The following is a 25,011-nucleotide window of genomic DNA, read 5'->3' on the forward strand; positions in this document are numbered from 1 at the left end:
TCCTCCTCCTCCTCCTCCTCCCCTCCAGCTCCCCCTCCAGCTCCCCTAAACCCCAGTAACGTCCCTACCACACCCCCCGGCTTCGGCACCGGACACTCCCTTTTACTCTTGCTATCCCTTTGCCCCCGCCTCGCATCCTCTTCCTCAGCGCTCTCCCTCTCATCTACAACCCCCTTATTCTCCCCCCCTTCACCAGCTTCACCCTCACCCACGCACTTCCTCCGTCTCCGTCGTTTGCGTGGTTGGCCGTCCGCACCCCCTTGCATTTGCATTTCCCCATCAGCATACGCGACTCGCGGCGCGGGACAGGGTAGGATGTGCGGTAGAGCGACGACGAAAAATGAGGCGAAGACCGTGGTGGCGAAGAGGGAGGATGTGAGGAAACTGCGTGGGTGCAGGGGCGGTGGCATGGTTTGGTATGTGAGGTGAGATGGGATTGCCTGCCGAGGGCGGCAGGATAGGCAGGGTCAATCAATTGATACTGTAGGGTTTGTGGAATTGGTTACATAGATCGTTGTGGTATAGAGGAGATACGTACGGACGGACAGACGGGTTATGGTAAAAGAGTGTGGTGGCGTGATGTTGAAAATGGAATGAATGGGGATTCGGATTGTGATGGATAGTGGTGCTTTTTTGAAGCTATCGTTGCGGCACGAGATCAATCCCTGTAAGTTTTTAGCGCGTTTGTCCTGGAGTCGTCGGTCGTCTATCAGAACCCAAGACCAAGCTTAGAGTTGGGTTTGGGGAATCAATAGTTTACATCGCACTCGCACTCGGCCACCATTCTATTCTCATGATACCTACGACTATATTTCGAGTGTTTGTCTAGGCTTTACATGTAGAAGCTGGAGGATATTCTATAAGCAAAGTGGCGGACGAGGGATTATCGGATTCTACAACCTAGGATCTATCAATATTTTACCAGCCCCTCTGGCTGCTCGATGCGTCTGGGAGTATCAACACTCTGAGTTAAGCGACGGGTCTGCCACACAGGGCCTGTGAACTGTGCTCATAGTCCCCTAGCTGAGAGGATACTGTTACGCTTATAATACCTGGTTAAGGCAAGATGAGCGATCTAGACAGGTACAAGTTGCACCCCGCCACCTTCCTAGAACTGAAGCTAAGAATGAATTACCAACACAGAGCGATTGCGCAGCTAAGAGCTTGTCGACCTATACCAGAAGCGCAAGTTAGAGAGTTATGTCACAAGGCGAGGGAATTGTTAATTGAAGAGGGCAATGTGGTTACGGTGACGGCGCCAGTGACGGTAGGACTTTCTTTCCTAGAGTCTAGTACGAGGAGAGAGCTGTCCTGTCCTGACTGTCAATAGATATGCGGCGATATCCATGGGCAGTTTCACGACTTGATGGAGTTATTTCGCGTCGGCGGAGATGTACCAGATACGAATTATCTATTCATGGGTACGTACTGACTGTACTGCAAACAGTTACTTTGAATGATAACAAGTGCTATGCTAATTCTCGCAGGTGATTTCGTGGACCGCGGTTTCTATTCCCTCGAATCCTTCCTCCTTCTTCTCTGTCTCAAAGTACGATATCCAGATCGCATGACTCTGATACGAGGCAACCACGAATCGCGGCAAATCACCACTGTCTACGGCTTCTACGACGAATGTCTGCGGAAATACGGCAGTGCGAACGTATGGCGATATTGCTGCGAGGTCTTCGATTACCTAGCGCTGGGAGCCATAGTCCTAGGGGCCTCGACATCACTAGGAGAATCTAAAGGCCTGATGCCGGAGAAGTCGTCGTCGACGCAACCGGACGATGAAGGTATAGAAATAGAACTGCTGAACCACACCGGTGGGGTCATAGACAGGTTCCCTCGGGGCCAAGCGCGAAACGGCGCCCGTTCGAGTCCGTCGACGAAAAGCTCCTCTTCGCCAGCTGCAAAAACCGGTCCTCCGGGTACAGCCGCCTCGGGATATAGCCGCGGATCAGTTGGGAATACTAGCGGCGCTGTACTGTGCGTGCATGGGGGGTTATCACCATTGATCGATGGCATCGACAAGATCCGGCTTTTGGACCGCAAACAGGAAGTCCCCCACGACGGCGCAATGTGCGATCTCCTCTGGTCGGACCCGGACGAGATCGACGGCTGGGGCCTCTCACCACGCGGCGCGGGCTTCCTCTTCGGCGCCGACATCGTCAAAGTCTTCAACCACGCCAACGACCTATCCATGATAGCACGCGCGCATCAACTAGTCATGGAAGGCTTCAAAGAGATGTTCGACAACAGCATCGTCACGGTCTGGTCGGCGCCAAACTACTGCTACAGATGCGGAAACATCGCGGCCATTCTCGAGCTCAGCGAAGACGGCAGTGGGGAGAGTATGCTGGCGCGCAGTAACGGCGAGGTGAATAGGAGTGATGGCGGTGTGATGAAACCGAGCGATAGGGTATTGTTGGCTGGGCCTGCGAGGCGGTATAGGGTGTTCCAAGCCGCGCCGCAGGACTCGAGGGGGATGCCGGCGAAAAAACCTGTGGCGGATTATTTCTTGTAGAGAGTCATGTCACTCACGATGTCATGATAGATATGATACTGGAGTGCTTAATGGCTGGGTTGCTATGCTTGCTATGTGTGGAGAGATGGATGGATGGATATATGGCGTCTAGGAGGGTGGCTTATTTATGATAAAGACTGTAGAATATGCAAGCAAGCAAACCAAAAATATATATGGAAATTCTGTGCATACCATAAGATACAAAGTACGACATCAAATTTGCGTACTAGGTTTTCCTTAAGATTTTTTAGAATCAGAGGAAATCATGGTTGCTCGCTTGCCGTGGCTTTTATACAGCTACAGTAGCTACTGTGAGGTAGCTAGCTAGTTCTCAAGTAGGTGAAAAAGAAGGAGAGAAAGATATTCTTCGTACTGTATGTATGTTCAGTACCTCCTCGCATTATTCAAACTCTCACTCACTCTATGTTATTCTAGATCTCACTCACTCTACCATATTCCAGAATAGAATAGAATATAACGGAATGTAAGTACAGCGTACGTACGGACTGCTGAATACTGTACGTAATCTTACATAGCAGATGTAGTGAAAATAATATATTACCTGCCTACCTACCTGCCTGAATTTTCCGCATACTGTATATATCTTACGATAGTGAGCGGGTACTCCCTAAGATAGCGGATTCCCCACTAGGGGTACGAAGTACGGGGACGAGGGGGCCGGGTCCCTTTAACACATATATATCCGAGTGAGTGGGGAAAAGGGGGCCCGGGCCCGGTTGCTGCGGGCATTTGGATCGGAGCTAGCCCAGCCAGCTTAGCTTCGCGTGCTACAAGTAGACGCGAAGTGAAGTGAAGATCGGAGGGGAGGGCAATTGACAAGTAGAGGTCGATCGGTCGAAATGTCATGTCTTGGAAGATGTGATGTCTCTTATAGTACAGTATCTTACACTACAAGCCTAATGTTCCTTCTTAGGAACTTCTTTCTAGTCCACTAGAGAGAGATCTTTCAAACACTATTATTAATAGTAAGATTACATTGGTTCAGTCAGTCATATCAAGTTATTTATCCATCCCAGCATTCCACCCAAGTACTGTAAAATGGTTGAATTTAGGTTACCAGTACCTGCTAGGTACAGTACCTCTAATCAGGCAAGGCAAGGCAGTCCAATCTCACCATACATCTATAATTCCGAATGCCAATTTACTCCTTTTCCTTTCCTTTCCGAGGACAAATGGGTATCGTGTTCTACGCATCCATCTAACCAATCAATACAACCCGCAACCATCAATCATCTACCATGCCGGCATGTCCCATAATAAACATATATACATATATACAGACCTTTTCTCCCTTATGCAAGTAATTACAGCTCCTCTGCTTGCCCCTGCAATAACGCCTCGATCTTCGGTACTAGTTGCCTAATGCGAAAAGGTTTAGGCATTACATCGTCCTGTACCTCATGTTAGCATAGCACACTCTCTCAGTACACCAAGATCTTGTGCAGGAGGAGCTCCTCACCATCCCCGAATCCTTGGCCGCAGCAATCTGTTCCCCCCTCGCATTAGCCGTAACAGCAATAATCGGCAGATGCTTCTTCACCAAGCCCTCGCCCTCCATCGCGCGAATCTTTCTCGCGCACGTCAAGCCATCCATGACCGGCATTTCCAAATCCATAAGAATAACCGATAACTCCTTACCAAGTTCTTCTTGTCCTTGGTAGTATTTCGTTGTGCGGATCAAGTCCAGGGCTTCGCCGCCATGGTTCGCAACGTGGATTTGGCAGCCTAGTTTGCGGATTTGCTGGGAAAGGATACGTTGGTTCACGAGATTGTCTTCGACGATGAGGACATGCCACTAGATCACGGGGAGTTAGTTATTTCCTCTTTAAGGGGGTTTTGAGAGAAAGAAGAAGAGCAAGTTCCCTTTTTAGGAAGTATGTAAGGAGTAGTTAGAGTACATGAGACGAAACATGATAGAAGGGGGTACGGTAAAATCAAAGAGCTAGTTATCCTTACGCTGCTAAGATCTGGGTGTGGGAGACTTGTGGCTGGAGGTTTCGTAGAAGATAATCCGCGGGTTGCAGATTGCGAGGGAGACAAATTCGCAGCAGATCCATCGTCTCGGACCATGCGCTTGAGATTCGTAGCATCGCGTGAAGCGGTTTGTAGGGCTGGATCAATCTTCACCGTTTTGGGTAAGCTTTCTTCGGTTTCTACTCTTCGAGCCTTGATGTAAAATGCAAATGTACTGCCTACGCCCGCCTCAGACGCAACTCCGATTTCCCCTCCCTGGAGCTCTGTCAATTGCCGTGAGATGAAAAGACCTAGACCACTTCCACCGTATTTGACATGTGTTCGCGGAGAGGCCTGGCTGAAGCGTGTGAAGAGGTTTTTCTTCTCATCATTGCCTAGTCCACAACCGCTATCCTTTACTTCAAATCGTAGGTATACGATCTTGCCCTTCCCAAAATCATCAGAAGCCGTTACGTCTGATCTATCATTCTTCGTCGGAAAATAATGAAAATGTGGGGGTATTTCTGGTGGTGGTTCTTTGTATGCGGCAAGGGAAACATCGATTGTGCGGGCCCCTTCCTCGGATTTGGTGAACTTGACTGCATTTGTCATGAGATTGATCAAGACTTGAAGCAGTCGGCTCGAATCAAGCATGACAGTATTAACGCCATGTTCGCGCCAAGAATCATCGACATGGAAACCCATCTTTATTTTTGTCATCTGACACTCGGCGACGAACATTTTTAGAGCTTGTTGAACAACTTTAACGGGTTGAATAGGGTCGGGAGTAATGAGCAGGAGATTTGAATCAAGCTTCGAAATAGTAAGAATGCTTTTATTGAGTTAATTTTGAATGTTTGGAGACAGATGCGGGGACTTACTCATCGACAATGGACTTTTGATGTTGGGCACATAACTGTACTGTGTCGGCAGACTCAATTGCCCCTTCTATTATGCTGATTAGTTCCGGATCAAGGCTTGCCTTTTCCGCCAAATATTCGTTCAACGACGTCGAAATTCCATCAGCACACTGAAGGATAGCACCTGTTTCTGGATTAGATCCACACCACAATAACCGATCATGTAAGGATTTACTTAAAGGATTCCTCATCTCGTGTGAGGTGATGTCGATGAAACTATTCTGGGCTCTCCTTGCCTCCTCTGCTTCCTCTAAGCGCTTGTTCTGTAGAGCTTTGGCTTGCTGCGTTGAGATTAGCAATTGCTGTGAGAGCTTTGCGCGTTCATCAGCATCATTGACACTTTGTTTCTGGAGAGTTATGTCCGTGATAGAGCCCATGATGCTCTTCAATATGTTATCATGTGAGAACTCGGGTTGAGAGGCTGCCAATATCCAATAGTCGTGTTTTGCACCTGTCGCTGGCTCGTACCAGGGCCTCTTCAATTTCTAAAATTGATTGAATTAGTAGACATGACTCTGAATGTGTCTCAAATGTATAGGACGTATTAATCCATTCGATTCGATCGAAAGAGTGCACAGAGAAGGATTGGAGATTGTAGACATACCAGTTCTCCAGTCCATGGTACTTTGTCTTCGGTAAGTCGTTTCCATCCCTTCTCTAACTTTTCCGTGCTTTCAGCGTCAACAAGCTCCATAAACGACATTGGTTCACTCGGTTCCCTCGGGTGGCCCGTCATTTCATACCACTACAACGAATCAGCACCATGATCTCTGTAAAGCAAGGATCGTGACGTATGAACCACATGCTATGGGCTAATACAAAAGAGGCAAACTAAGCAAAGAGCTTATTACCCGGTCATTTGCTTCAAGTAGAGCACCATTTGGGGCCATCGAGTGCATCCCCACTGAAGATATTTCCGCCATCCGCTGGAGGCGTGATCGTTGAACGGCAAGTTCTTCAGATAATCTAGAACGCTCTAAAGCTGCTGCTTCAGCAGCGTTTAATCCACGCTTTATCTCGCCTTCAAAAAGCGTGACTGATGCTAGTGATGTTGCCAGCTGTCTATCAAGAAGTCGAATGAAAGCTTGGTAATCGAGATCGAACTTTCGACGTGGATTAACGCCAATAACAAGGAAGCCCATCACATTTTCTCCGTTGGTTGGTCGAATGGGACAAACAATGGCTTCTTTGCACGGATCGCCATAGCCCCTCCATTCAAAACCCTTCATCAGCGACTCGGACAGTGACCCGTCGTTGATATTTAAAAGCTTTGGCACTCGACTAGTCATGGCGTCACGAAACGAGGGTATGAATCCTCCTCTCGCACGCTTTAGATCTAGACGTGTTGGAGCTGCTGGATGCCCCTCAGGAACACCTAGAGCTCCTTCAAGAACGCAGGACTTGTATCCCAGCGAGGACTCGGACGACATAGAAGCGTCTTCATCGGCATCAATATCTTCAAGGATAGAATATATGAGGGCAAAGGGGAAGTCGAACTCGTTGTCCTCAAGGGATTTCAGCATTCTAGGCCAGAATTCAGAAACTGTCTGTGCCAGAGCAGTTTCCTGACCTAATTTAATCAAAGTCTCGGTTGCGCGAGTAGCTCTTGCTTGCAGGGTTGTCTCGAAGGGAGCATTGTAGAGACCAAGTATCTCAGATGTGCCGCCGTAGATTGGGGTTAGTGACCAAGTGAAAAATGTCTCTTCAAGAAAGCCATGACGTTCGATTGGCAACATCTGGTCTGCAACAGCGACGGCCTCTCCAGTTTGCCTGGCTTTTTCGAATTCCGGCCTCACCCAATCCCAGAGTTCTGAAAATCCCATACTGGTTAAAAAACCAGCTCCCATGAGGCGAGGGTGTTTGTTTCCAGCAATGGTATCAGCGTAGGGTTTGTTATATAAGACTGTCATTTCTTCTCCCCAAAACAAAGCGGCAGGATGGGGATTTGACATTAGCAAATTTGCTACTTGTCGAAACTCCGGAGTCCTACAACGTAGTTGAGAGTTAGTACGTTACTCATAAAGGAAATTCTAGGTTAATGAGTGTCAGAAATTTGGAGTTATGCGATTGAGCCTTGAACTTCAAGAATGTGGTGAAATGAAGATGAACAATTGCATCCTCTTACCACGTCTGCATATCCCCTAAAGAGGTTGTGCTCCAGTCCACACTTCGAGCAAGAATGACATGAGGCGAGAGTTCTCCTACAGGGTGAGTAAGTGTCCAATCTGGTGTTCCAGGAGTTACAAAAGATGGCGGAAGAGAATCATCAGACGAAACAGAATCATTAGAAATCGTTCGAATATTCTTGACCCGCAAGGGGTGATCCCAATCAGTATTAGGATTTCTTTGAGGGGCAGCGGAACCATTAATTGGTCGCAAGGATCTTCCCTCAAAAGCTGATTTCTCATAACTTTCTTGTCCACTAACAATGAGCCATCTACTCTGTATTTTGAAACCAATCCAAGCAAAACCACAGTATTTGAAAGGTGCCGAGAAGGGCGACTCGTCATGGTGTGCCAAATCCCGAATCCATTGTTTGAAGTCGGCAGAAGGAAGCTTCGGGGATAGCGGCGAGCCGGGTGTGGTTTTGAACGGGAGGATATTCTTCAATTGAGGATAAGACTGAAAAGCCTTATTCACAAAACCTGGCACGAAAATGTCATTGACGTTAGTGTCAAGATTTAGGGCAAAGGTCGGGCGAGGATCTTGCTCCAAAAGAGCGCCGATCCCTATAACCGCAAAATCATTGTCGAGCGTCTTGCCTGCTGTGTTCTCAAAAGCAGTGTGGGAGTTACTTCTGGTGACACCTTGCCTGCTCAGTTCCTCATGGGCCGATCGAGCGCGGGTCCGTTCCGTAGGGGAATCAGAAAGAGCCTCCGAGACCTTTTGGGATTTCCGTGCAGGAGAAGCCATTGTCCTGGGTAGCCTCTGAGTAGAGAAACCGCATGGGTGTGTCATACGCCGGCGCCTTCTCCTTTCCCGAGAGGGACTGTAGTTGTGGAGTAGCTACAGTGGTATGCGGATACTACTGTAGCGGCGCCGAAGCGTTGTGAAAGGTTGTGTAGCGCAGAAGTATGTTTGAGTCGTTCGTGAAAAGAGGTAATGCTGTTTGTTGTGTTTCAGTAACTGCATATCTGCGGGTGTGATCTGGGTGGTGGTGTGGGTCGTACTTGATGCTTGCTACCCCTCCATCCCTTCTAGATGCGGTTTCCAAGGAATTGGGCGTCGTTCTGAGTAAATGCGCATGTAAGGATGCGGCGTTTGAGAATATCTAAATCTATGGGTGCAAGAATACGAATATGCGCTCACGTTGACGAGTTTGGACGGAAGAGAAGTCCTTTTCGTGGCATAGCATGGTAGGTATGGTATGGTATGGCATGGACTTTCGGGCCAGACACATCGAATTCCCATGTTCCTGGTCGTTTCGCGGGTTGAAATTGGGCCGTAACCGCTTTCGTACTAGAGTCCAAACTAGGGTGGGAATTATTTGCAGACTGTAGTACTTAATACAGAAACACTTGAAGCCCCGCGCTTTGTGCTCTCTTGAGTATTTCTTTCATTTGACTCTTCGTTCTTCCGAATTCCTCGTACCTCCTTGCAACTCAAAATCCAGCTTTCTAGAGTGGATATCCGCATTGTACAGGGGCAGAAGTGTGTTCAAGGCAGTGAAACCATCTCAAGGATTGCTTCAGGGGTCTCGCAAGTGCGGGGTTGAGGTTACAGTACTCTTGCTCATCCTGTGCAGTACAGTATGCAACATATTCAATACCCATTGCTTGAAGATACCTTCCTACGGTACATTCAACATGCTGAAACTTTCGACCACTTTGCCGTACTAGAGCGAGCGCCTTGGGTAACCGTTGCATGATGAGAGTTTTACGATAGGCAACTGACCAAACCCCACAAAATTTGGGGTTGGTTTTTATGTATGTAGACCTTTCATTCCCCCTACTCTACGAGTAGCATTTGGATAGTTGATACAAACGCCTTAGAAATGTACGAAAATGTATCCATCCTCATCCCAAGAGTGCCACTTGTCGACACTTGTCACCACTCTTCGTCTCCCCCAGATCTCCTACCCAATGGAGCAGGAAACAATAGAGTACGAAAGACGACGGACAATCGAAACGTACAAGATATAGCAGCTTGCTCTGGCAAAACCTCGGCATTCAATATTGATACCGTAGGTATATATTAAAATGTGCATATTTATTACCTCAACAAAAAAACTACTTCCTTTGGAAACAGACGTGATTTGGGTTTTTTTCTGCCTACCAAGACGTCGTCGCATTAATACACTTTATGGTACATGGATATAATTGTATTGTACGGCCCTGCTGTTCAAGTAATTAAGAAATATACCGAAATACTATAAATGAAATGTTCTGCTCGGCGGGCCATGAGTCTCTATACGTGTCAAATGACACGCACAGTCAGCTTTTTTAGTATCTATTTTGCTCTTCTATTTTGCCCTTTTTGATGTTTTTAGCGATGTTTTTCTTTTTTTTTGCCTACTGCAATTCGACCGCGTGCTATTCATTTGTTCAATCGTTGTAAGACAGTATAGACAACGCACACATGGTCAAGCTACCCCAAGCAAGCCATCCCATCACCACGACATGCCCCGAGACTCCCGTCGCGTCTCAAGCTAGTATGGCAGTTCTGAGGGATATAACCAGGGTCGATTTATAGAACCTATTTAATCCAAATTCAGATTTCCAAGATTCCCAGCAATAAGGTCAACTCCCCGCGAAAATCCATCCTCTAGCAATAGCAAGAGCAAAACAACAGATTCTCTAGGCTGCTACAGCCTACTGATGCCATTTCATCTCCCTCGCATCCCCCGTCAATACCACCGCACACTCGACAAACCACACATTCTCATCCCCCATAATGGCCTCCAACATATCCTCATCGACGCCCACGGAGCTATACACGGTCTTGCGGCCCTCCTCATACACGTCCTTGACATACGGGCGGATGTCGCGGTGGATGGCGCTGGAGTGCTGCTCGAGCGTGTGGTGGTATTGTAGGTAGACGATGTAGGATTGGGGAGAGCGGTCTGCGGGGTTGTGGGGGGCATTGGATGGGGGCTTGGTATTGGTATTGGTAGTTGGCGTTTGGGACGGGGGCTGGTTGGCGGGTGAAAAGGGGGGGATGGGTCGTTCGATTTTGGATTGGGGTTGGGGTTGAGTTTTGGGCCGAGGAGCACGAGGCGTAGTTGAATGATGAGACCGATGAAGAGGAGGGTGAGGAGGCTGGTTTGGATGGATGGCGGTTTTGACATGGCGGCGTGAGGGAGAGTACGGATGAGTGCCGTTAGCTTTTGATGCGGGTTTGGTTCATTGCTGCTATGAGTTTTGGTCTTAGGCTATGGTTGGTGTGGGATGAGCTGCTCAGGTGTTGAAGGTTGTACTTTTGGCTCAGAAGGTCCCAAGACTCTTGGCTGAACCATCATCCTACAGATTCCAAGAGGTTGAAATGGCTTTGGTTTTCTTCATAAGGATCTGTGGCTATGTGTGGTGTTTCGCGATCGGTACTAAGAGGCCCTTGTCTTGCTGATCCTATTGGATCTGTTACCAGGGCACACGTCAGAAGTATAGTAGTCGTGTGACTACAGTATCCTCACTTGATCTTACGTCTACAGATAATAAATTAATCCGGCATTCTTATTCTTACATGTGATCGAGCATATGGGCAGAAATACTCACAAAACCAACAGTTTCTGGGATCAAATCCGTGTTCCGCATATTAAACCATCTGGAATAATTTTTTTTTGGAAGGTTGAAATTTTCCCCGCAATAAGGATGCTACCCAAAATTCCGCCGCAATAAAGGGATCTGCTATGATCGCCGGCCTGGATAATATTCGGAACTCTTACTCGTACGGGGGACTCGCGTCGTGCTCCATTATTTCCACAAAAAGCCGAAACGGCTCCTAAGTTTAGCACCCGGTCCCGCTTGAGATGAAACTTAGCTTCATGACAAGTTGACAACACAACTATTTGTTCCTTCCAAATGTCAAGACCAAACGGTACCCAGGTTTTTCCACTTCAAACCCATCATCAAGTCCTAACACCTATGCATAGGATGTGAAAAACAGAAATCTTCGAGACTAGCCTAGCCGTAGCTGTTTCCCGGACGAGAAATCTCGACGCAGCCAGTTGAATGAATCTCTCTTACCCCAGAAATATGCGGCGCTGGAGGTAGTGATCTTCGTCGCGCGCGGTAGTGAGGATATGTGGGCCAGATGGCAAGCTCTCTGATTTGCGCCAGGAACACATCAAAATTGCTCGCAGCCGGTTGAGATAGACTTTCGAGTGAAGAAAGTTAGCTGTTTGCTGGCAGGAAAGGCACAGTCCATCTTTTGCACTACCCGCAGCCTAGAGGAAGACAAAAGGGAGCAGCGAGATAGTATGAGAAACCCGAGGAAAGGTATTTGTCGTAAGATATAATCCTCTCTTGGATATATCGATTTGAGTCCTGAAACATTCTATCTAATCGCGCATTATTCATGGAGTGTGGTTTATACATTTACTTTACATCTTGTACAACAATATTACAGTCTGTTCTCGCTCGTCGATGTCATAGCATCATCAAACTTTCCGTTCTCCCACGCTGCCGGAATCGATATATCCGAGGCAGACACCGTCTCCAACTGCCCATCAACTTCTCCGAGATGTTCTCTTATTTCTTCTTGCTGTTCTAAAGCCTTGAATTTCAAGTAATTGTCTCTCCTGCGCCTAGTCTCATCGAAGCGGACGTCTGCCAAGCATTGGCCGATCTTCTCTTCCACTAGCCCTTTAACGTGGAAGGCAAGAGCCTGACTCCTGAAAATGCCCGCAAAGCGGTAACTCAGCCAGAGATAGAGGTCTAGAGCCTTATGTAAAATCTCCGCCGTCCTTAGATAACCTTTGCTACCCTGAGCATAATCGTTGATGTCTTGATCGAGGATCTCGAGTGGGAAAGACTTCAGGTTTATCAGTTCGCCACCGCTTTGGTTCGAGAGGCATTGAGCAAGCTCAACGACGACTTGGGGGAATCCTTGGTCTCTAAGAGTGATTGGCGAACTCATGAACGCGAGACGATCCGCGACTGACATTTTATATGGTTGAATCAGGTCAGCGATTTCGACTTGTTCCCTCAAGCGGCACAGATGAAATTGCGGATTTAGTGTGACTAGTTCGTGTAGTCGAAGGAGGATGTAGCTGAAAGGAGTCGTGGCGGGGAATAAGGCCGCAAATCGAATTACCACATCAGATGGCGGAAAGATGCCAGCGGATTTCAAGGGCTCGACCGTCGTTGCCATGGCCTCTTGCACTCTGGGCAAGTCAAACCCATCAAGAGTGGTCACATAACCAACATTGGGCGTTGATTTGACATGTTCCGATGGAGAGCCAGCTTTCCCAAGCTCAGTCGCACCCTGTTTCGTAGCCTCATCTGCAGATTTGAACCTGCCCGCTCGGCCTGCAATCTGGGTGATCTCTGGCAGTTCGAGAGGTGCAAGAACTAGTCCATTATGTTTTGAAAGAGATTCGAAAACAACCCGTTTGATACTCAAATTCAAGCCCATTCCAACAGCGTTGCTCGCCACAAGGATATCGTAGTCATTATTCGGGTCGTTGAAAAAGGCAGCTTGCTGTGCCCGCGTCTCGGGTGGTAGTGACCCATAGACAACGGCGCAGCGTTTGCCCGTAATCCTCTCGATGCTTGCTTTCATGGCATGGATTCTAATCCGAGAGAACATAATGACAGCATCCCCTTTTTCGAGTTTACTCAAGTCGCTTCTGAGGCTCTTCGTATCGCATTTGAGAGGACCAAGTCGCTCATATTCATGAATAATCAGCTTGTCCCCCATAGCGGCACAAAGGTCTCGAACAAGAGATATTGTGCGTAATTCGCCACAAAGATGAACCTCTTTTGCCATAATTCCAAGGAATGCCTGTGTCCAGGCCCAGCCACGGTCATTGTCACCGAGCATTTGAATTTCGTCAATGACAGCAACATCTACCATAGTGTTGAGGGGTATCATTTCCACGGTGCAACTGTTCATAACACAATCGAGTCCTTCGGGAATCCGCCGCTCCTCTCCTGTGATCAACGCACACTTCTTGCCCATGGCATTGAACCTTGTGTACACCTCATGCGCCAACAGGCGTAACGGTCCGGCATATAATCCAGTCTTCGCAGTCTCTAACCTTTTCAGGGCATGATATGTCTTGCCCGAATTAGTAGGTCCGACGTGAAGGTGTATTGTTCGTTGCAAAGCTCTCGTTGCTGGGTACCATTCGAAAGGAAACCGCAGATCTGCCAACTGCTTTTGTAAGTCTGACGTAGAGCCATTTATAGGTCCTCTTGATTCCACGACTGAAGCCATAAACCGAAAGTCCAGTTGTGCAGCTAAAGCAGGAGTGTGCCCAGAAATGAACGCTTGCCGCAAATCGTGAAAGAGGGGGTTTGCCTTCTTGCTAATTATTCGATGCTTGCTGGCGCGTTCGACGGCGTCTCTAACACTCTCTCCGAAGATTTCCAGCTTTTTGGCAAGTTGTCGTTTGGATGTTATTCCCCAAGACGTGACCCGGTCCAGAGGGCCATTAGAGAACCTATTTTCCAAGTGGTCAAGTTGTGATTCCAAAAGCTCTCCGAATGCATCGTAAACAGACTCTTTCCGTCTCGAATAATTGTCTATTCCCACGGCATTGTCTCTACGAAAATCCCGCCGTGGAATATTTGAAGCATCTGGGCGACGCGTTAATAGCTTCCTTGGAGGTCTCGATGTGATAGACCTGTGGCGTCTCGCCCCATCCTGGCATTGGGGTGCGAGACGGCGACGTTGCAAGGCTCTAAATGCACAAAAGGTACATTGTCCAGGTCTTGACAATGCCGTTTGCATTATCGTAATCGAGGTCAAAGAGGTTGTTGCAGAGGAGAAGCGCACCTCAAGTATTCACGGCTTCGTCGTTAAGACGATAACTTTTCTACGCGACATAAGTCTTGGCATTCCGCTCCGCGCCAAGTGCGTCACCTCATGCTTCGTACATCATCTACATGTATAACAGCTATCCATCAGGTGCATCAAACCTGCAATCCTATCTATCCTCCAAAAGCACTTTCTCCGAAACGGATTTCCCTACTGCATGACAGCAATCTAGACCTTCCATCATAATGGCTTCCTCATCAACGCCTCCAACTCCTCTCCTCTAGTAAGTACGAGAAGAAGGATGACCGACCATTACCCCCATCTCCTCAACTAATCAGTAGTCCCCCCTGAGTTGTCCTTAACCTCAACCCCCAGCTGAGGGTGAGGAAATCTCAGGAAAGGACTACCGATTACTACAAATATCAGCCAACTGACCATACTAGCGCCTGTATCGCACACAACAACACCATCCTGAGCGAACATACCGCTTCAGCATCCTCCCAAACCTCGTCGCTCGCCTCCCTCGTCCTTCCCAAGATCACCCACAACACCGCCCAAAAGCTCACCTACACCCACAACTCCAACTTCATTCACTATATCGCCGATGCGCCCTCGGAATACCCCCCGGAATCTGCATCAGCAGGTGGCCTCACCTACCTCGTAATTGCCGATTCTTCCCTAGGCCGCCGCATTCCCTTTGGATTCCTGTTCGAAGTCAAGAAGCGCTTCCTGTCACAATTTGCTCCCGAGAGCACTGATTTCGCCAGCTTGCCGAATTATGGCGCGGGCAGCTTCAACAGCGAGCTTAAGGGCTTGATGATTAACTATGGGACAACGAAGGCCGGAAAGGAGGATGCGATTAGCAATGTGCAGGGCGAAATTGATAATGTGAGGGGGATTATGAGCCAGAATATCGAGAGTTTGCTGGAGAGGGGTGAGAGGATTGATCTGTTGGTGGATAAAACCGATCGGTTGGGTGGGAATGCACATGATTTTAGAGTGAGGAGCAGGGGGCTGAGGAGGCAGATGTGGTGGAAGAATGTGAAACTCATGGCACTACTAATTGTAGTGGTCATCTTCTTGATTTACTTGTTTGTTGGCTTCGGATGCGGATTGCCCGGATGGTCGAAATGTGTCGGCGGCAAGTGAGTGACGGTTCGATGGATGAAGTGTACCATATATGGGGGAAAGCAGGGCGGATGCTATACCAATGAGGCGTTTGGAGGAAATTGTAACAAGCCACTGAGTTCGTGAAAATGGCTATTAGCCTTTGATACATTTCCTTGAGTTCAAGCCGATCAGTAGGACCATAATCTTTGATCATTCCTGTATGCTTATCCATACTTCAGACCCCGATGCCGTGCTTTGCAATGGCAGAGTATCCCCAAAACGCCAGTGCAGTGCCCGTAATATATACACCCATTACTATCACTCATAAACTCATAGACATCCTCTATTCAATCCTCACAACTTGGACTTCCTTCTCTACTCCCCCTTCATAACCTCGGAGTCCCCTCTACACCCCTCCTAACCCCATCATTAAAAACATACCCCTTGGCAACCGGCGAGACCCAACCACCAAGTACCCCATTCGGCGCTTTCACCAACCGATCCGTAAAGAATACCGGATGCCTTTTCGACGCATCTAATATTGCCTTTGATGGATCGAAGGGTGGCATAGCTTCGATTTGGCAGCGTGGGGCTTGGGGAATGCCGGAGATGAAGCGAGTGGGTTGCTGGTTTGCGGGTTTAGTTGGTTGGGATTGAGGTGGGAACTGGGTTCAAATTAGCTACTTAGATATGGATTGAGGTCTAACATGGGAGACGGAGGAGGCTACTTTAGGCCGTTGTGGTTGTAGCGAGGATATCATATCTGCGGCTTGGTGCTGAGAATGCGGTGTATGATAAGGGAAGACTTGAGAGACGATTCGAGGAAGTATTAGATGGAATCTCTTTTGATTTGTAATTAATAATGGGCAAGTCTTCGATAGAGTAATTTGAATATATCTGCTTTCGGCTGGGTCTTTTGGGAAGGACGGGCACGGGTGGCGGGAGCCTTTCAAGTGTGGGGTAGCTTAAGGAAGGTCCGTCCAGTCCCACCTCGGCTCGGTTGATGACGGCAACTCGATCTTCGGACTAGCACATGCCACCACCCTTTTTTTCATCAAAAAGCCACCAAAGGAAGTAATCTGTACATTTCATATACTTCGTATATTCTCGTTTTCCTGAGAAGAGGATGGATGAGTAAGAAGTCTTGCTTTTCCAGCTTTCCGATTCTGGCCACCAGGAACTGTCGTCTTATGTGTTCTCCTGAATCCTGTCAGAGCATGAGAATCAGAATTTCCAGCAGAGCCTCAATATGTGATATACAAAGAAGCTTTAGTGAGCTAGTTTTGCTATTTTGGAGACATTCTCTTCTCACATTATGTACATGTGCAGTCCAATGTCCCTACCCAAAAAGAGTTCTGTTGAAATTCCAGCTTGGTTTAAATTTTCAAGCGGCTGTCAATATAAGTTTATTCCGAGTGCAAATACATTTGCGGGCAGCGAACGGTCCTCGACTCCTTTCCTTCGGCTGCTATCAAGTGGATGCCGAAGGGGGAGGAAGCGAGTGTGCTTCAATCTTCAATACCAAGTGCTTATAGAGACTCGTCTAAGAAATAAGAGGCCGAGCCAATGCCTTAGGGACCGTAGCATAGGATGCTAAGTTGCGGCGTATGTATCTTGATTGTATGCTACTTTCTTTGATATTGCTGGCTCACGTGCGTATCACCTACCGGCACTTTCAATTCAATAGTCAAAGGTTCAAGATAGGGATAGCTTGGAGTTTTTAAAGTTGGAATTGTTGGTATCACATAGTGCACTGGGCTGGCCTAGTAATCTGTCTCATATGATGGTATCTGGTTTGGTTTCTAGGTGTCTAAGTCTAATTGTGTGGATGACAAAGGCGAAGAAGTTATGCTGTTGTATGCCTCTGAGTCGCTTAGTCATTGATACTAAGGTCATGTGACCACATATCCCGACAGGAATGGAATTTTTCACAAATGGCTTCAATATTTTCCGTTCGTGGAATGAGCGCCATTGGTCCGCCCATTAGTCATGGTCACCTCGCTGTCCCTGAGTTTCCAAAGATTCATTGGAGATTTGCAAGCCCGATAGTGTCTCTCAAGTCCTTTGATTATCGACCTGGCCACGGGCTCAACCTCCTCGGGATCGACCCCGACGGAAATCCTCATATATGGGTCTGCATCCCGGATGAAAGGAGTTGACGGCCAAATGCGTGTGACGGAGAACCCTAGGCCTCCACCCTTTGTCATAGCAACACCCTCTTCTTCTGCGGCTCTCAAGACCAGACTTGTAAACATATGCAAGCTCGGATTCTTATTCATTTGATCGTCTCCAAAGAGCCGGATAGTGACCACGTTTCCACCATGACTCCAACCCATTGAACGCCAATGAACCGGAAAGTTGAACTCGGCGATGGTAGAGCTTTTCTTGTCCAGCAGATGATACAGTCTCTCCGCATTAGTTGTGAGCCAGTGCGACCGCGACTGATGGATCTTCTGTGTGATGGGCGGCAAGACGTTCGCCATCCTTGAATAAAGCGTCGTTCCCGTGACCTGGCGGATGAGGGATAAAGTGGTATCCAAGACTTCCGGGTATACCAAAAATCCGATCATGACAATATCCATGCCCATCTGGATATACTTGTGGGCGCTCTCATAGTACAAGATTTTGGGGTAATTCGGCCCGTCAAACCAGTCGTACAATGGCATTCCACCTGAGACTAGCGTTCCGTCAACAATTAAGTACCGGTCTTTCCAGCCATCCCTGCTCGACAGCAGCTGTGCAAACCGCCGTAGGTCAGTCGTTTGCAGCCCGAGTGTGTTGACCATGGGATCGACGTAGATTGCCTTGGCGTTGTGTTTCTCCGCTGTGGCAATGATTTCCTCGGCGTCAAACGTCTCCGAGTTGACGACCTTTACATGCGATAATAGCTTTAACTGTTGGAAACATTCAAAATAGATGTATGGAGAAACAACAATCGTGTCGCCCGCGCCGACGACCTCGCTCATTACGAATTGGTGCAGCACCGTAAACGCCGCAACGCCGCTGGACGTTAACAACAGCTTGAGCGGCAGCTTTTCATTCCCTAAACCTAGCGCTTGGAGAATACCCATCTCGGTTTCTCGAACATCAGGCGAGCCGTACCGATCATAGTTAAGGCCGGTCGACTGGTGGAACGCCGGGTCAAACCACCACAAAGTCTTAGACTGGTCATACGTGGGACTGGCGCGCTCGAAGAATGACCCTACAAATGACTGCAGCTGGATGAGCGCGCGATAGCGCTCCTCCATCTGCCAAGGGGAGAGGGCGAACGGTGAAACCGCTGATGGCGCTTGGTTGTGGCTCACGCTCTGGGTAATAGCCAGCTGTACCTCTAACTCCGAGGTGAGATGCTCGAGGCGCGTGTACTCCTGTAGAAAGAGACTGATACACCAGTCATCGGTGCGGGCGCCTATCTGTTGCTCGATGCGAGCGCGCTCGTCAAAGCGCTGCTTGATAGTAGCTGTCTTCTCTTTGAGCCGAGATAGTAGAAGTGTCCATGTATCCACGATAGACAGCGGGGGTGTTTCAAAAGGCTTAAGGCCTGCCCTTAGCGACAGTTGCCGACTGGAAAGGGCGTCTGTACCCTGATAGGAAGCCATTATCGAGAAGATGAGATGGGAGAAAAGTGGTAACTTAGCATGATCCGTCTTTCATCGACATGTGAATTCCAAGCTTTATAGAGGAAATAGACCGCTGATAAAACCTACTAACAAGACGAAGCTCCGCTATAGTAGAAGTTCCGAAATAGCAAGAGCACCTTTGGTGGCACCTGTGGTGGAAAACAAGCTTCGGAAAAGGATTCAAATGCCTCCAGTTTTCGTCAAACAAATTCATCTAGGGCCGCATGTGGATCCTCTAAATGGACTAGCTTATTACATACTAGAAGAAAAGAAGCTATGAAAAGGAAGAGGACGAGAGATAACTTAGCTTATTTCATATTTATGGTAACATGAAGTTCTAGCCTTCTTAGTAGGAAGGAGCCGCTAGTGGAAGTAATAACATAAAGTGCCGCTAGGGTAAAAAGTGCTCATTGCATGACGCTTCTGCATTATGGCAAACCCAGTTATTTTTCGCACGCAAGCCGTACTTATCGGCATCCCCGCAAGTATGGCATTCAAACCTTAGGGTCGAATTTATAGATAGAAATATATTTATTATTATATATGAAGCTAGGCTCTATAGTGGTAAGAAAACGTAAGATTACTGAATCGTAAACGTGCGGGGAAAGGAATTGGGTGATTCGACTGCCATGTGCGAATGGATATAGTGATTTAATGCTTTACGAAACTGCGTGCTGCGGCCAATCAAATGAATGGTCAACATTGTTCAGGGCCTCATTACTGGAAGTTATGCATGTGCTCCACTTTTCCTGTAGAGTTAGCGTAAAAGCTCTCTCCATAGCGCTCCTACTCGGAGTCTAGAGTAAAATGTCTTTGAAGGATTAGATCGTCCTTATAATTTTTTAGTACATGCAGATGCTTTATCTGTCTTTCTAATGCCTCTAGAACCACGCTTATTGCGCTCCTAAAGCCCATTTGTTGCTTTCGCGTCGCTGGCGTCCTATTATTATGCATAAAACACCTCTTAGACGCTTAATTCCGTATATGGTTTCTAATTATAGTTTTACGGGATATCCATAGCTTCCGCTTAATTGACGGCTGGTAGGGAATAAAGTGGTAGGGTGGCTTTTTCTTATTCGTGATCTTTTTAGGTTAAAGTATATTTGCATCTATATCCCCTGCTACATAGTACGAAGTATAACCCAGTGAAACGCTTTCTTCAGAGGTGTTAGCCTGCCGTGATATAAAGAGAACCAACGTCCTTGTGGGTTTGACCTCGCCGTTAGATCTTTGGTTTCATCCAATTTTGATCATGTATACTACGAACGGTCACAAAGTCCCTCCTCCCCCAGTACCCCACGTTTTGAATGTTCTCGATCGACGTTATGATGCCCGGTTCTATGAGACTATTTCCAGGATTATGTCTCTGCGTGAGATTTACCTCCGAGACCGATTCATCTTCGTCAGAGGCGAGGATATGATCCCCATTCTGAAAGGTCTCGGAGCTAGACAAGAAGACTTCAAGTACATTCAGTTGATCAGCGACCTAACGGGACCGGATCCAACCCTCGATTTTCGAACCGTGACCTATGGACGCTACTGCATCGATTTCGAGACGCGTAGCATACGGCGACTTGAGGAGCAGGCCTACACTCTCACCGTGCAAGAGGACTACAAACGCCATGACTCGGGGATCCCGAGGATGTTTGATGAGGCTCCGACAGACATGCAAGGCAACACAGTAGTGCAGGCCCTGATGATTTTCAAAGCCCTGATATTCCAGGGCGTCCGTGTCAAACCCCGTGATCGACTGGACTATTCCTCCACCAGCTGGATATGCAATATGTTCGACGCCAGTACACACACTGATAAGAAAAGTGGCATCCGGGGGGAACCGGCTCTCGAAGGTGTCCATTCCGATGGCTCTGACCACACAATGACTGTCTTCTTGGGCAGCAGTAATATGCGCCCCGACAGCGCGGTCACTTACATTCATGATAACCGCGAGACGACCGGAATACAGATGTGCGAGACGAATCCCACACTGATCAAGGGGCGGGTGCAACATCGACACTTCCTTGATAGTCTTCTCTTTGCGGACCACGACTTCAAGCACAGCGTCACGTCATTGTATCAGTTAGATTTGAGCCAGCCAGCACGCAGAGATATGCTGATCTTGTTTACTCGTCGCCCCAAGATGGATGGACATGTGCAAGGATATGGGGATTCGATGGATCTTCATAGTACGGCATCATTGCATTTGCCACTGTGGCTTCCTTGATAGGACGAATTCGGCAGAAGACCTGTTATTGATATCCGGTGTCGTACGCTTAGGGTTCGAGAAATGGGGGTAATTAGATCTTTAGCCCCGTTGAATTAACGTTTCAAGAAATATACTTCACCATATTAAGCGAGGGTTGCCCCTGAGATGGTGCCGTGAATGGCGTCATATACAAGCATCGTTTCACTTTGTAAGATTACATGGTTCTTAGTTCTTTTGCTTTCCCTTCTTGAAACTATACGACCCCTAGTTAGTAAAACTCATTATCTGGGAAGCCGGCAATAGAGTTTGAGATGTTAGAATATGAAAAAGTATTTAATCTTTCGTGTGTACAACAGCACTTATTCATTTCTGTAAAGAAATGCATGAATTCAGGTTTGAGGATACTGGAATAAAGGCTACAGGAAAGTAAGTGAAGACTAATCTGAAGAACGGGGGCTATGAAGGAACAAGGCTTTGGAAAGTTTATAGTAAAACAAGAGATAAGATTAATAGTATAAGAAAAAAGCAATACCGAAAGGAGAGAGCAAAACAGCTGCAGAGTGTGGAGGATAATACAAATTAGGAGCGATTAAAGCAACGGGGAGAGGAAAATTGTTGGACGGACGAATTATTTTTAGGGTTATGCTTGCCACCAAAAAGAAAGGGGCGCACAAGAAGGAATAGGGAAATGAAGGGGAATAATAGAAGGATGGAACAACGGGCGTGTAGAAGTAAGATTGCGGCTAAAATTAGTTTACTTAGCTAACATCAATAAGAACTCACTAGCTAAGTTAGTTCCGGCGCATTTCGCCGAAGCTTATATTTCTCTGCTGTTAGCGCGTGCAATTACTGTATAAGGTCTGTATTCCTAGTCCTATAATCCGTAGTACGGAGTAACTAACCATGCCCCCCCGCGGCCGCCCTGCGCAGGCTCCGGGGCGTTGACCATGGCCGTGCCAGCCAACGCATCTATAACTAAGTGGAAGTAAAACGAGGCCGCGGGGGAAGGTACTAGCGCACTTTACTCGTGCACGTCATGGTCGACAACAATATCGTAGCCAATTCCTAGTCTCTCTCGAGGAACCCAATCATAAGAAGATCTGCGATATACTTCCGCGGACGATGAAAACCCTAATGCACATAGCCCGGCCGTACGTTTAGGAGAGGCCTTTTGGTAGAACTAAAAACGGCACCGGAGAGATCAATGTGCTTGTCATATAATGACAGCCCAAGGTCAGTCCTACGCCGCATCTTTTTCGAAGTTATCATCATCGTGAATATCATCTTTGGTCCGCAGCCAAGTGTTCTCTCTCGAATAGATGTGTTCATTCGCATAAGCTAGATATGTAAATGTCGACAACACAAGTGCAACCCTTGCATTGGCTTTTGCAAAAGTTTTCTCAGTTGGGCGTATAAAGAATAGGACCATATCTTCTATAGTGGCTCGTGGTACTTGTATCGCCCAGAAGTCTGACATGTGGGGCAAACGCTCGGTACTCGTACTAAATATAAACTAGTCTTAACCTTAGATTAAACCTCTTTATTTTATAGTGGGACGTCCAGGCGGATTGATTTGAGGTTCTTCAGTGGTTAACCCCCTTGTGAGGAATATTGTTATAGCTACTAGAACCCTTCTAAGTTTAGACTTTTGGGCGACACAAGCATAGTGTACGTACATAGAGATAGTCAAATACTTTTAGCACCCCACTTTAGCAGCTACTCATCCCTGAATATCTTGTACACATACCCTTCACGCCACCCGTGCCACCCAGTTCGCCTTTGACGCGCGGCGATAATCTTGTATAATCCCAGCTTATACTGTCTATATTCTAATGACGAGCTCTTAAGTAGACACATGAAAGTACTCTTATGGGCCACTTACGAGTAATTGCTATATGTGAAGCTATCTCCAAGACCACTTTAGTACTAATACCAATTAATTATATTTCCCTAGGATTTAAGTTTCGGTCCAAACAAAAAGTATAGCGGGGAAAGGAGCAATGCATCAATATTGATAACAGAGGCAGGTCTACCCTCTTAGCTCCCTTCGGTCCGTCGTGAGCTAAGAAAGAAGGCCGAATGTTATTAGTCCTCTTAGTATAAGTACAGTTATAGAGTATAATATGTTGATAATAGATAATCAATAGAAAACCGAAGTTCATAAGTTGAACTTCATAATTTCATAGCGACAGTCGCCATGGCTCAGGATGCACATTCTGCGGAACATCCACATAATGATTCTACTGTGGTAACTAATTCAAAACTCGAAAGTGCGCCAACCCTTCGATTTTGGAGGCAGAACAAGTATGTGTTACGGACAAGCACTTTCGAGCTAAAGAATAATTGTAGTTGGCAGCCCAATTGTCCAAAACTTACTCATTTCAGCTTTGTTGTTTTGCAACCCTGGGCTATATTTAGCTATTGTGGTATGTCACTGACTTGCTTCTGTATAAGCCCAAGTTTGGAGAGACTATTTACTTACTTATATTAGGGTTTAAGAGCTGGTGGCGGTCGTGTTTTCTCTACTTATATGGCGGATGTTTCTAATGGTGTTCTATATAGTGTTTTCACGTTCAGTGCTCTTTTCGGAGGAACTGCTATTAATACCTTCAAGCCTCAGCTTACAGCTTTGTTCAGATGCATTGGATATCCCTTGTATATATCGGTACGTCCTAAGCCTGAAATATTACTTCCTTTTATTCTTTTCCCCAAAGGATCATTAAGGTATTTCGATGCTAAAGGCCACCTCTGGTTTCCTATTGTAGGAGGAGCCTCATTAGGCCTCAGCGCTGGCAGTCTATGGACAATTGCTAGTGACTTATTCTGCTCTTAAATATTACTCCATCTAACTAGCCCCCAAAACTCCATTTATATTAAAGGAAAAGAACAAGGCTAATGACCATTCAAGGCTACATGGCGAACACCTATGCAGAAGAGCAGGATAAAGGCAAATACAGAGCTGTGCAACGGGTCTTCAACGCGACTGGTGCTATGATCGGAGCTTTGATTGCATTTGGAATGACCTTAAAAGCGCTACTTCGAGCGTCCCACATTCTGTCTATATTGTGTTCATTATTTTACAGATATCATCTGTGGGTTTTGCGCTTCTCATGCTCTCGCCGGAGAAACTAGTTCGCCCAGACGGTACCGGACTAACCACCAAAAGCCACTCCGGCTTCTTTGAATCACTCAAGGGCTTTGGAAAACTCTTAATGGATTGGCGAATAGTCATTATGAATACGACATTCTTCGTAGGTGAGAATTCTCTTGTGCTTCAGGGCTCTATGAACGCATATGCTTACAATTTGAAGACTCGAAACCTCAACAGTGTTCTCACGAATATTATCCCAATTTCATTCTCAATTGGACTTGCAGCTCTGCTTGACTCTACAAAGTTTGGTTCCAGAAAGAAGCGTGGTCTGGTAGCAATTGCAATTTGCTCTACCATTATCATTGGAACATATATTGCACAAATCATTTGGCTTTCGAGCTGGACTTGACCGGAGTATTGATGGTCCTAGAATAGATTGTAATGACCCAGGTGTGGTAGTCATCTATATGCTCTACGGTGCTTAATACGGAATGCTTGAAATATAGTATTATGGATTCTTGGAACTCTCACGAATGAGCCCAACGAGCTTGCTCATATGGGCGGGCATTTTGTGTCCCGTGAGTACTTTTCCGGAGTCTTGGTTAACATAAATAACTAATAAATCAATAGCACTTAGTGCTGGGGTTGCA

General features: G+C 47.1%; 7 protein-coding genes across 7 annotated transcripts; 3 read left to right on the forward strand and 4 right to left on the reverse strand.

Annotated features, from left to right (window-relative positions):
- On the reverse strand, positions 1–410 carry LHYA1_G004504 (uncharacterized protein; the record flags this gene model as incomplete). The annotated part of the gene is made up of 1 exon (XM_031149463.1): positions 1–410. A coding segment is annotated over one exon (410 nt), but the record flags the coding sequence as incomplete, so codon positions are not given.
- A 656-nt stretch (positions 411–1,066) lies between these two features.
- Ppp4c (Serine/threonine-protein phosphatase catalytic subunit) lies at positions 1,067–2,524 on the forward strand (the record flags this gene model as incomplete). The annotated part of the gene is made up of 3 exons (XM_031149464.1): positions 1,067–1,267; positions 1,331–1,421; positions 1,488–2,524. The coding sequence occupies 3 exons, from the start codon at positions 1,067–1,069 to the stop codon at positions 2,522–2,524; spliced, it is 1,329 nt and encodes a 442-aa protein (XP_031005389.1).
- A 2,137-nt stretch (positions 2,525–4,661) lies between these two features.
- HK1 (putative histidine kinase) lies at positions 4,662–8,331 on the reverse strand (the record flags this gene model as incomplete). Its single annotated transcript, XM_031149465.1, has 6 exons — positions 4,662–4,711; positions 4,735–5,330; positions 5,380–5,903; positions 6,023–6,163; positions 6,270–7,404; positions 7,544–8,331. The coding sequence occupies 6 exons, from the start codon at positions 8,329–8,331 to the stop codon at positions 4,662–4,664; spliced, it is 3,234 nt and encodes a 1,077-aa protein (XP_031005392.1).
- A 3,645-nt stretch (positions 8,332–11,976) lies between these two features.
- suv3 (ATP-dependent RNA helicase, mitochondrial) lies at positions 11,977–14,310 on the reverse strand (the record flags this gene model as incomplete). Its single annotated transcript, XM_031149466.1, has 1 exon — positions 11,977–14,310. The coding sequence occupies one exon, from the start codon at positions 14,308–14,310 to the stop codon at positions 11,977–11,979; it is 2,334 nt and encodes a 777-aa protein (XP_031005391.1).
- Positions 14,311–14,582: 272 nt separating this feature from the next.
- On the forward strand, positions 14,583–15,486 carry VAMP713 (Vesicle-associated membrane protein; the record flags this gene model as incomplete). The annotated part of the gene is made up of 2 exons (XM_031149467.1): positions 14,583–14,620; positions 14,781–15,486. 2 exons carry the CDS (start codon positions 14,583–14,585, stop codon positions 15,484–15,486), a joined length of 744 nt encoding a protein of 247 aa, XP_031005394.1.
- Positions 15,487–15,833: 347 nt separating this feature from the next.
- On the reverse strand, positions 15,834–16,208 carry LHYA1_G004509 (uncharacterized protein; the record flags this gene model as incomplete). The annotated part of the gene is made up of 3 exons (XM_031149468.1): positions 15,834–15,840; positions 15,889–16,112; positions 16,155–16,208. 3 exons carry the CDS (start codon positions 16,206–16,208, stop codon positions 15,834–15,836), a joined length of 285 nt encoding a protein of 94 aa, XP_031005393.1.
- Positions 16,209–20,319: 4,111 nt separating this feature from the next.
- Positions 20,320–21,288, forward strand: LHYA1_G004510 (uncharacterized protein; the record flags this gene model as incomplete). Its single annotated transcript, XM_031149469.1, has 1 exon — positions 20,320–21,288. One exon carries the CDS (start codon positions 20,320–20,322, stop codon positions 21,286–21,288), a length of 969 nt encoding a protein of 322 aa, XP_031005362.1.
- Positions 21,289–25,011: the final 3,723 nt, after the last annotated feature.

This window comes from Lachnellula hyalina, assembly GCF_007821495.1.
Source record: "Lachnellula hyalina strain CBS 185.66 chromosome Unknown contig00066, whole genome shotgun sequence".
In the NCBI taxonomy this organism is placed as follows: Eukaryota; Fungi; Ascomycota; class Leotiomycetes; order Helotiales; family Lachnaceae; genus Lachnellula; species Lachnellula hyalina.